This window comes from Montipora capricornis, chromosome 3 (assembly GCF_036669925.1).
Source record: "Montipora capricornis isolate CH-2021 chromosome 3, ASM3666992v2, whole genome shotgun sequence".
Classification (NCBI taxonomy): Eukaryota; Metazoa; Cnidaria; class Anthozoa; order Scleractinia; family Acroporidae; genus Montipora; species Montipora capricornis.
In genome coordinates this window covers 26,236,444-26,248,943 of record NC_090885.1, presented here as the reverse complement: position 1 = coordinate 26,248,943, position 12,500 = coordinate 26,236,444, and the positions used below count along the sequence as shown (strand labels likewise).

The 12,500-nt window shown below is 41.5% G+C and overlaps 2 protein-coding genes across 4 annotated transcripts in view; one reads left to right on the top strand and one right to left on the bottom strand.

Annotated features, from left to right (window-relative positions):
- Positions 1-1,033, top strand: part of LOC138042688 (uncharacterized) — a 10,646-nt gene extending 9,613 nt beyond the window's left edge. For both annotated transcript variants that reach the window (XM_068888650.1, XM_068888649.1), the window contains exon 2: positions 1-1,033. This exon is cut by the window's left edge and continues 816 nt beyond it. In XM_068888650.1, coding sequence (XP_068744751.1) covers positions 1-298 — 298 coding nt within the window. In that variant the 3' untranslated portion in view covers positions 299-1,033.
- Positions 1,034-10,629: 9,596 nt separating this feature from the next.
- LOC138042687 (nuclear pore complex protein Nup205-like) overlaps positions 10,630-12,500 on the bottom strand; it is a 5,773-nt gene continuing 3,902 nt past the window's right edge. For both annotated transcript variants that reach the window (XM_068888648.1, XM_068888647.1), the window contains exon 4: positions 10,630-11,388. In XM_068888648.1, coding sequence (XP_068744749.1) covers positions 11,266-11,388 — 123 coding nt within the window. In that variant the 3' untranslated portion in view covers positions 10,630-11,265. The remainder of the gene's footprint in view (positions 11,389-12,500) is intronic.

Genomic DNA, 12,500 nt, shown 5'->3' with positions numbered 1-12,500 from the left:
ATTAAAATTCCGCGGTCAGGCAATGATGTTCGTGCCCGTCACCATTAGGAACATCGGCCACACAAGTTATCCGAAGGCTGTGGCGTCTTCCTTACTGGCACAGCTCTGGCGAGGGTTTATAAACAAGATTCGAGCCAAAGCGCCTCTAGTTTACAGAAACCATCCTATATGGAAAGAATTTGGGGAAAAATTAGAAAAATATCAAAAAACATCTCAAACACATTGTTTAAATACTACACGCCACCTTCCCATTAGACCATACGCACATTTCGATCGCGAAAGCCTTTCAACTGGATAAGGATTCGACCACTGGAACAGTTCTCGAAATTATTGGTTCACGATGCACAAGGCAGATTAAAGAAGACAACATCTGAACGAGCTCGCGCGCCCAGTTTAAATCGCTTTGATAGCAGAATCTACACCTGCCATGCATCTAAAATTAATTAATCAATTAATTAGTCAATCAAGTTATTGAATTAATTTACAAATTAAGTCTTATTTTAAACACCTATTCTCTATTTTCGAATTCCCCGTAATACACTTTGTTTGTCCCCCAAATTTTGCATAAACTATTGTTTTCAAATGCTCTTGGGAACACTGCATATTCCCAAGAGAATTTGAAAACAATGCTTTATGCAAAATTTGGGGGGCAAACAAAGTGCATTATGGGGAATTCGAAAATAGAGTATACATTATATACGCTCACAAGAATGAGGTGGGCACACGAGGAAGAAGAAGAAGAAGAAGAAGAAGAAGAAGAAGAAGACATTTGTGTGGTCAATTGTACCATACCTTCATTTGTGAAAACTGGAAAAATTTAATGGTCAGGTCCAAAATAGGAGATAGGACGCAGCTCTTTACAACCTCTAATTTCATTTGATCCCTTTTGGACGCAGCTCTATTGTTTTTAGAGTTAGGGTCCGGCCATTGTTTCTTTTGCATCGTTCTTTGTGTCCATTGTTTTCTAAACCAATCCCTAGAACCGTTGTAATAGCTGCGTACTGACCCCAAAATAGTGTTTTGACATTTTGAATTGTTGTCGTTTGATCGCCGAGATTATGCGCCTTTATGAACTCAGACTCGTCAAGTTAAAAGTAGGGTTTTTCGAGAAATGACGACGGCTACGGCAACATAGCCAAAACGCAATAATATCATTGGTTTAAACTCGATTTAAAGTAGTGATATTAAGGACGGTACCTACTAATTCAAAGGTAATTTTGCCCCGGTTTATGATTATGAAGGAAATGTAGATCTTGACAAGTGTTATTGAAATCCAAAAAGAAAATTGGGGGTCGCCACGCATTTTTCAAAGATAATTGATGAATATTTGTAAAAAGCTTTAAAATACAAGCAATGTATGGCGTTCTTTCTCAAATTGAAGCTTAATTATCTCTCAAAAATGCATGGTTACCCACAGTTTTCTTTTTGAATACGTAGAGTACTTACTAAGATCTACTTTCTCCGGAAAGGTTTAAACCGCGCAAAAGTATCACTGTATTGGTAAGCATCACCGATAGGAAACCCGAGTATCTGGAGATGCGCAGAACGTATGCACAATAACAATATAGTAGGCACCATCCTTAAACCGTATAATTACGTGGGATGCCTGTGGTAGACCACGTTTTAAAATGGCTGGAGTGTCGTCGTAGTCAGCTTTGGAAATTAGCCAAGTGCTTGTCACGAAGGTCTTGGTTTGATACTGTCATATCAGATATACGACATGCTAGAGATGTCTTTATTTTCGCGCGAATGGCAATCGGAAAAGCTCGCAAAGACTTCCCAAAGCACGTGCTACTTCCCTTCTTCGAATTACTGACTGAATTCGCAGAAGAAAGTATCCCGTATTTTGATCCGGAGCAAAATTTCCAAAAGTTTTAAACTGAGAACGGAAGAGACAAAAAATGGAAAAAATTTGGGTCGGGTATTAGACGAACATTTCAAAACGCAAACTTGATTTCCACAACACTATTTGATAAACTAGCAGATGAAACGATACTCGTTGCAATTGCTATCGGGTTTCCAAGTGTCCAAGGCTTTGACAGGCACTTGATCTTTCTCTTCTCGACAAATGTTGCACAACAACCGATCCAAGAGCACATCAAAGCGTCGACAGCAAGTCTCCAAACTCATGGTGTGACTGCCTTGGTGGGGACTGCTCTTTTTTTATACAAAACCTTGTTCACGTGGACGTCCTTGACGCCACTTTTACGGGCCAATGACAGAGTGGTGGCAATGTCACCGACCTTAAACGTCCTTGACGGCATCCTCGGGAACCAATGACGGACCACCGGGATTGTATATCACTTGCTCCGGGCAACAAATAAAAACGCGAGCAATCAAGACTCTGTCCGCCAACTTGAATCCCATGACGTCATTCCCATGAGCTCACGTGCATAAAAACGATAACGATGCTGATAAGACCTTGAACGTCACCACTTTTGCTACTCACCAATCCCTAAAGAAGTAAAGTGTGAGTGTGCCTTACCCCACAGGAGCCGACTCCTATTTGCACGGAGTTACTCGGAGCTGTTCGGAGCTGTTCGGAGCTCCGCGTTGCATCCCTACAGGGACCTACCCCTATTTGCTCGGAGTTGCTCGGAGAATGTTGTCAGTACTGTGGCTCCCCTATAGCATACAGAGGCCTTCTCAGAATTCCTCGGACAAAACGAACCTAACCAATCGTACTGGAATTGTACTTGCGGGACTCTTTCAAAAAGTCAAAAGAATCAAGCTGGAAAATATTATAAAAGGCGGATAAATGTGTTGAAAAACTCTTGTGTACCAAATTGCGCAAACTGATGACTCCTTCGCCTGCATAAAAAAAAAACAAAACAATTTACACATCTCCTTTATAGGTATTAAGGTGAACACGAACGCGCCGAACCAAAGGAAGAGCATTTTCCATGTGCCAGCTGCAGGATTAATCTTGTTCACAATAAAACAATTTACTCTGTTGCAAACATTATTTACATTTCGCTCTTTCCTTAATCGCGAAGCCAATGTTAGATAATACATTTTACATAGATCGTTTCTAAAAAATCTTTCTGGATTAAGGTTTGTTTAAAGAGAACTATTTCTCCCCAATTTCACATTGTGATAAGAGTTCTCTGTTAATTCAGTAAAACGTTTGAAATGTGTAGTTGTCGGTGTGTGTTTATTGACTTAACGGAACCGCTCTGCAAATAAAATCGTTCAAGTTAGTCCGGTCTCGAATGTTTAATATTCTGTATGACTGGACAGAACTGCAATATCAGAGTCACAGTATTTGTTTAAGCGCAAAACAACGTTTTTGGATTAATTTAAGGTATTCACCGCTACGATGCGGCGTTTGTTTTCTTAAGAGAATTATTTATCGCAAATATAAAAAAATTCTTATCTGTAGCCTTTTGCAAAAAACGCATTTCTAATTAAGCATCCACGATCGAAGAACGATCGTTTATGTCAACGTGTCACTAGAGTGTAGTTTTTCTTTTAACTAGACGGTCCATGAGCGTACAATGGGTTGCCTGTGGTGCGTGTTACTTAAAACAGAAGGGACTGAGTTGCGTGGTATTGAACTGCAGCGTTCCAGTCAATTTTTTCAAGTCGGGGGTTATTAAGACCATTTAAGGGGTCACCCAGAAGTCGTGCCAGCAGAGGCCCTTTGGCTCACACGTTCATACGACGAAACAGATCATTTTCTGAGGTTAAAAACCTGGCTACCAGCCTATTAATCCTTTTTCAGAAAGAAACAATTGCTGTCACCTTTAGAAAAAAATAGGCACGCATTGCGTACGTGTGGTAGTGCAGTAACACAGCGCTTTATTCCATATTGTCAACTGAGCTGCGTTTCGTCTTCCAGGAGATTCAAGTTGTCTTTGCGTAATATGTAGCTCTAATTGTAACCTATTTACGCCGATCTTACCCGCACTCCTACTGAGGCATGGAGGTCTGGTGGCCACCTTCAGATGACAATATAAAGAACAGTAAGTACCCTGACAAATTGGAGGAGAGGGAGGGCAAAGGTGATCCGAAGGCGGCCATTGGAAAGGAGTACAGGCAAGAAAGTGTAGATGGAAATAGAGGACGCCTTACAGAAAATGCTAGAGCCTTCTATCGAAACGATAATTAACTGAAGTAGGCGATACCTGTTATAGTCGCTTGGGTAAGACCGCTGTAAATAGTAACCTATTTACATCGATCTTACCCAGACTCCTACTGACGCGTGGAGGCCTGGCGGCCATACAGGAATAATACTAGAACACGAGGCATCATAGAATATACAAACCATCCAACATACCCAGTCTCAAAAGAAAATTATTCAAAGCTAAAACCCAAAACTGTAAAGGGGCACAAAAGGGAGAAAACAAAAACAAAAAAAAAAATTAAGAAGGAAGTAGACGTTTAGAAGAGGATGGAGCAGGAAAAGCGGTTACGATATTCTTTAGGTTATTAAAATCGCCATGAACGCGCGAGGCTTCCTGAGACTGAGGCAAAAAGGTATTTGAGGCAAAAAGTTCAGAGGGGGCCCCAGCCCGAAGGACATCGGCTAACTTAAGGTAATACAACGCCGTTTTTGAGTACTACTAACCAACATGGGACATGACATCTGCCAGTGGAGAGTCCGACAATGCTAGGGTAATAGCACAGCCGGAACCGTGAACGAAAACTGTGTAGGGTTTCACCTTTGTCAATCTGGGCATCTCGGAGGTACTTTTTAAGGGATTCAGCCGTAAGGCTTAAAAGGGGCTTATCGACAACTTGGTCCTGCTGGTTAGTGGCACGAAACAAATAGTCACTGGAAAGAATAATTCCCAATTCATGAGCGATTGCTACGCAAGTCTCAATTCCCTAAATTGGGCATAAAATGGGATTAGGATGGCGACGCATCCAAAAATATTCGAGGAACCCTCTCTCAGAGTCTTTCCCCAAATGTGATTGACCAAAAAAACTATTATCATCTGGGAAGCGGGCGATTTCAGGAGTCTTTACCTGCCCTAGGTCACCTCCTCTAGGTCATCTCCTCTATCTCCGGAGAAGAATAGGGTCTTGAAGAATGCTATATCTGTTGCAGTAACAAAAATATCACACGGCGTAAGGGATGAGAGAAGACGCTTCTCAAGATGACGTAAAAGTAAGAGGAGCTTGTCCAAGAAAATGGGAGAGGCCTGCTTGGGAGTCACGGTAACCCGAGCCTGAAGTTGTTCAGCTGTAACTTCCTTTAGGTACTGCTTGGCCAGAAGATCAGTGGCTGGATTACCCTAGCAGAAGCTGGTGTTCGGTTCCAGGTTCCAATATAGGAATCCACTGTGGAATACGCAAGAAGTAAGGGACAATGGCAAGGAGAGAGGCTCGTTCGGCCAAGATAAGGGCGTCCGTGCCTTTGGGATCCTTAAACACCAGGAAACGACAAACATCCAGGGGGCTGGCCTCAGAAAGCGTTTTTTAGCTTGGCAAGGCCACAAGGAAGCTTTCAAATCCAGTCTTTAAGGATTGCTTCTGCTTGGAATAAGCTGTTGACAAGTGATTTGACTGGAGGAACTTAATACGATCGTCAATAGCAATTAGGTTAAAGGTAACCTGTAGCGCCGCTCACGGCGTCTGTTGAAAGGCGCGGAGTCACAAGCCAGACAACTTGCAGCGATGAGCTGGATAGCGATTGTTTTTACTGGTCGAATAAGGCTAAAAGTATCACGGAGAACCAACTTTGATTAGCGGTGATTTAATTGACAATATTCGAACGTAAACTGAAACACAATGCAATCAATAAACTAATCACTAAGTGCTAAAGAAATTTACAATAGGAATCGCATATGAACAACAGCGGACATTCCGATCATAACTTTGATGAAACATTTGGGAGTGCTACTATGATATTGAAACGTGAAAATAACTTCAAATGCACAAATCCTATAGAAGAACTATATAAAACAGAAACCTAAACTACAAGGAATGAAAATTACAGAAAGTCTCGCAAATGAAGAAACAAAATAGAACCTCCAAAACTGAGGTGTGATACGTGTAAAACTGAAGCAAATAAACCTACAGAAACCGCGATTTTACTAAGTCAAAATACTACACTGTAACCTTTCTTTAAGGACTATCATAAACCTTGAATGACACATCGGTTCCCTCTTGCGCTGCACAGTCAAAGGTAACTTTCTGCTAAATTATTATGAGCGCTGACAAGCTCCACACAACACACACGCAGGGTAACTAAAAAACTAAAGACAAAGTCTACAAGAAGTGTAAAACTCAAAGGTGTTAAACTAATGACGTAAAGGGTGAAAGGAAACTTAATTAGTGAATTGAAAAGGAATCAAATTTAACAATTAAACTGACAAGGAAAGTTTTCAATGTAGTGTTCATTACAGTAACCGGCGCCGGAACGGGGGCGTAACACGTCACCTGGAATAACCACAATTCTTGCAAAGCCGGAAGGTATGATAATTGGCATAATGGCAAGTCGGGCAAGACACGGCAGGAACAAACAAGCGAGGGACAGGGGGAAGGCCTTGAAGGTGGAAATAAAAATTGCGAAGACGAATAGGGCAAAACACAACAAAATGGAAACTTATTTCGCTGAGGACATAATTTCATTTTCTTCGTTTTGCTACTACAAGAAATTAATATATAGATTTAGCCAAGCCTAAAAGCGGAGCTCCATGGTTATTTATTCTTACTGCCTGTAGGGTCAGGGTCATTGTCCACGTTTTGATGTTTCCGGTAACTGCTTTAATAATTAAATCATTTTCCTTCCTTTCTTCTATAGAAAAATTCATTGCCTAACTAGTGAATTCCACGGTAAATTTAACGTTAAAAACCGATATCGCATGAATCACGAAGCGACGAGTACGATATCGGTTTTTCGAGTGAAATTTACTTTGGAATTCACCAGTTTGGCAATGTATTTTTCTTGAACCGCATGAGTTTTAAAAAACAAGTACACCCTCAACGAGCGAATGGAAAAGGAAAAAGGCCATTTCAGAGTCAACTGTCAATAGCCAGCGAATAGGAATCACGCTAAAATTAGAAGCCGTAAAAACATTTTTGTCAGTTCAAGGTCAAAGAAGAGTTCTACTGATGTACTTTATTCCACTTTATCTCTGAAAACGAAATCATCCACATTTTGATGTATTTCATTGAAACACGCCAGGTTGGCTTGGAACAAAAATCGGCAAAATACGGCAAGGCAACCAAGAAAGGACGAACTTCAAACAAGATCCGCTCCAACACTTAAGGACGTTCGCGCGAAAATTTTCTAACATTGATTTTTTTGTAGCAATGGCCATCTGCCGTATCATTGTTCATTTTAGTACTTAGCGTGCGCGCTCGATGCATGACGTGGCATGTGAATTTGCGTGCGCTGTAAGGATGCGGAGTAGCAATGGGCGCGAACGTTCTTAACTTTAGGTGCCTTAAACAAACTTCTAAAAACACAAGCTAGTGAGATCTCCCCCTAATTTTACGAGAAATTATTACGATTACGTGTTTATAACATAAGGGAAAAATTTTCTTGTCACTGTCGAGGCACAACGAAAACCAGTTGGGAAAACGGATTAAAAAAGGACTTGTTCGCTCGCATTTTAAAGCAAAACAAACAAACAAATCAACTTTTTCTTTATGTCCAAAAGAGTACAGATAATTGTTATTTAATTCTAGTTGACAATAAAAATTCGATTGTCATTCCTGAACAAAGGAAGAACCGATTAAACCACCTTTTAAAAATACGTATCCACTTTAAATAACGTATCCGTAAAAATAACAAACGGTTTAGCGCGCAAGGAATGAATTTGTGGAGTAACTTCTTCCACTAAGTATGAGCTATTACTGGTATTCTGTTTTGTCGTTGTCGTTCTCTTTCGCTCTCCTTTCCTTTCTGTTCCAGACATCATGTAACCTTATCAGAGCTTCTTAAGATATGCCAAAAATTGCAATACAGAGAAAAAAGCAGCTCTAAGCAAATTAAAAATAAACACTCAGCTTTAAGTTTATATCCCTCCGATGCTTGACTTGAATTACTGCGTAGCCGCCAGTGTGGACCACAGCTATCATGATATGTCAAACTGGATTGAAACCAGCGAAAAATGCAGAAAGAAAACATCTTCCAAACCGTTTTCCACCTCAACACGAAAAGCGTTGACAGTGTAAGAACTATAGTTGATGTAGTATGGCCGTGTAGCCGCGTCGAGCCACAGAAAGCGCGCGGAAAGCGAAGCCTCACTTATGTTTAGGTGAGGTAACCTGGGTTGAGCCTGCAATCCAATTGAAAACCAGTACCTGGTCAGCGGTCACCTTAAAAAAAAAAAAAAAACAGGTGACCTCGGTGAGCTCTAAGCTTGAGCCCACGATGTGGTCACGTGATACTGGTCAGCAGATACCTTCTTTTGACAGGTGTCAATCGATTAAAAGATGGATGTCCAATATCAAAGATGTATGCTGTAAACTAGCATGATACTGGTCATATTGGCATACATGGAGGGGTGGACGTATGTACGGACGGTTGATGATGTGATGGCTATAAAACCAAGATTCTCGCATCCAAGAGTTACCATATTATCTTAACAATGGTACTAAGGATAAGGATATTGCAAAGGAAGCCCAGGAAAATTATTCGGGCATAACAATGAGGAAAACCCATAGGTCCCAGGGTAGTGGCCAGGAAGAAGAAAAACCATGGGAGGAGGGAGAAAGAACTTTATCCGGCGTACCTTCAGGTGCTAATAGAAAAGAAGGAAATGATTGAAGAAGAAGCCACCAAAATTTACGAGGTCGAACATCAGGAACAACAAGAGCGCAAGAAAAGGACTGGCTTTTAGCAAAACGCAAAACTTGGGGAATTAGTATAATGGGAAGGAAAATATAAGGGTTAGAAATCAGGACACCATGATTGGCCGGAAGCTGCGCAAAAACCCCTGTAGAACCAGGAGTTGGGTATGGAGAAAAGAAAGGCAGGGGGGAGCCATCCAAAGCGCATTGTACATTCGACGGCAAAGCCATCAAATCCACGGAGTGACCAAACTGACCTCCAACTTTAGCCCGAACGAGGGACCAGGCAGACGGGGATAGCTTGGCACCTCCCATCGCGAGTTTTACCTCTGCAGGATCCGCAGGATTAAAAACAGAGGGGATATAACAAAGGTCAAGATGAATATTAGTTTTGGTGACAACCCAAACAGCTTCTTCAGAGCGTTAGAAAGGGTATGTGACCTTGCACCTTGAGACTGCCAGGCCCTAATGAGAACTTGGCTATCAGTAAATAAGTCTACCCAGCTATTACGGAACGATAAGGCCTATAGGGCATTGACAACAAGGGTTAACATTAATTTTATGTGAAGACTGCGCTGTCCGGAGATCAGTAATTGCGTATGATGGCGTCGTGAGAGTTGGGACCAAGGGTCCAAGCCCAGGCGAAGGAAGAAGTATCAGAGCATAACCTAATTTGATGATGGAGTTCTTGGCGCCAAGGAAGGAAGCCCGTCCAGGACTCAACGAACAACCAATGTCGACTTTCTTCTTTCAAAGAACCCGAAACAGAAATTGGGCGAGAAGAGCGGAGACCTTTTGCAATAGCAATATTGATCTCATTAATGAACAGTCGAGCCCCTGGAACTGCAAGAGCAAAGCAAATGTACTTCCTGGATAAACGCTGAAAGGTCTTCACGTCGGTGGAGCAAGAGGTAAGAACATGGTGGGTGAGGGAGAGACACGTCTGCTTCTTTTCCTCGATAAGCAATTAAATTTAGCTCTTCCCGGCAAGATTGGCAGAAAAATGCATCATTCTGGTTAACAATAAAGGACTCTTCTTTAAACTCTTGCACTCTTTGACTTGCAGACACTTTCATAGGCTCATTTGCCTTCCTCGACACAATGGTCTGCGACCGACGATTTCCAGGCGAGTTGACGGAGTTAACCGAAAGCTTTTTTTTTCTTGACAACTCACTTGCAGCTGGCGATCTCAGCGGGTCCAGCAGCGAAACTACTTCTCTTTCTCTGTATTGAAGGAATACCCAACATTTTCTAAATATCTTAAATTTTTTTAAAATATTCTAAAAATCTTGGAAACTTCTAAATATCTCAAAAAATATCCGGATATTTGTGTAAAGGCCTACCGAGGGACCATACATAAAGTTTGTTATATATTTAGACTTTTCGCGCGCGCAACAACTGCGAAATTGTATCCCAGAAGGGATACAGTTGATCAGGGGCACGTGCCGACGAATCAACTAATCACTGTGCTCGTTTCGTTGCCACATGAAAGTCTAGGTGTATAACAAAAAGACGGAAACAATGACTAGAGCTTGTGTTTTGTGTTGTTCGATCACTAAACCAAAGAAAATGAACACAGGAAATGAAACTCGAAGCAAGGAAACTTTGTGCCAGATGTTTAAGGTCTTGCTGGACGTCCAGATATTTGGCTTTGATTGAAACTCACTGTCGCCTCTAGTTTCACGAGGAATCATGCAGCCACGATATCGAACTTCGACTATTCATCACTTATTCACCGTATCCGACTGCGTTTACCCGTGAGCAGAGTCAGGCGACAAACGGCTGTGAACACTTGACATCTATATTCTCGCTTCACCAAGAGTTACAAAATGAAGACCAAAACTACATTCCTTCACTCCCCGTCAAACGGAGATAAGGAGCTTTAACAGAAATCCATTGTTTTAATACACTAGGCGATGAATGATACTCAATACAAGGTCAAACTCGATTAGCAAAAACGGCAGGAATACACAAATTACACGGTCACAAAGAGAAAGCTGGAGAGTTTTCTAAGAACACTAAGTCGTTACTAGCTTGGAGATTTTCTGTTCCCTTTTGACTGTATGGTAATGCCAGCGAGACGAAGTAAATAGCTCTGCCTATTCTTGGTCGCCCTCTACAAAACGACGACATCAAATTACAAATCCTACTCAGTCTGCCGCAGCCAATGCGAACACATGACGATGAATAATTTATTATTCTGATGAATAATTTATTATTCTCTATATTCTCTATTCTCTTTCAATGCTCCTTCAATTGGAAACTGAAGTATCTACAGTAGCATTGACGAAGCTTTGGTTTTCGTCGCCGTCGTTTTGTTACTGACCGAGCAGCATAGGTTATTTATTCCGCCCTCATTGGATACGGGATCACAGAACCTAGCACGTCGACATTAAGGGTAACAAAAGGCCATATCATGCCAACCAAGTTTGGTACGCGTCAAGTCTCCAGCGATATTCTTGTCCAGTCTCCACAAATGCGGAAGCGATCCTTGTCTCCAGACACTGATCTCAAGTTTCATCGTAATCCGCTGGTAATGGCTTCATTGCGTGCAGACGTCCCGTGTATTGTCAAGAGCCCTTTAATGCGGCGCACAATAACTTGAAGAAAACTGAGTCTGGAGCGTCCCTTCCCGTGCGCCTAAGGACAGAGAAAGAATGCCTGACTTTGGCAAGACCACTGCAGTTCATTAGCTTTACTAAGAGAACATTAACATTATATTCTTTCGTTGTTTGCATCAATATCATTGAGTGAGGTTTCGACAACCTGAGCGGCAGTCGTCTTCAGAGTCAAGTAAATTTGTATAACAACAGTAGATGGTATATAAATACTCTGGTCACTGATGTGATTGGTCTACGAAGTCGTGATGTTATGATGGATGTCAGGTTGTCAGGTTGTCGAAACGTCAGTCAATGTCATCACGAACAGTCCTTCTCAGGACTACACTCACCCGGACGATTGTTCTGCATTTAAATTATGAAAGGTGCCTTAGTCAGATGACTATCCAGCTACATCAAGTGAAGCTATGATCCTCGCAGTTATGAACGCACTTTTAGCAATTGCGTAGAGAGGCCTGAAAAATTTAGGACTTCAACGGGGTTTGAACCCGTGACCTCGTGATACCGGTGCGACGCTCTAACCAAGTGAGCCATGAATCCACTGAAGTTGGGAGCTGGTCATTCGTGGGTTCCAAAGTTCCCGTGATGAATGAATCAACGATGAAATGATATATGAAATGAATCATATATTGAACTGAATTTGCCAGGCTTCTTTACGCATTTGCTAAAATTGCGTTCATAATTGCGAGGATCATAGCTTCACTTGATTTCATATCCGCACTTCAATATATGATTCATTTCATAAATCATTTTATCGTTATCCAATTACAAGCCGAAGACGGCCTTCCGTGGCCTCTGATTGGCCAGTAAATACTCACACATAAGAATGCGAGACATTAATCTTTTGGGATCCTTGCTGTTCATTTTTCGAAAACAAAATTTGGAAATGTGACTCAAAGGGGAATAGACCAATTCGGCTAACTCAATGTTGTACCCAATTCAAATCCTCTGGGAATAAAACGTTTTGTTCCAAGAATTTCCATATCATTTAAATATGAATGCTTCATTGTCATGCAAATTCAACATACAAAGAATCTTAACCCCGAGAGATTTGAATTGGGTACAACATTGAGTTAGCCGAATCGGTCTATGTGAATCTTTCCCTTTGAATTTCGGCCACTCCTCAAACTACAT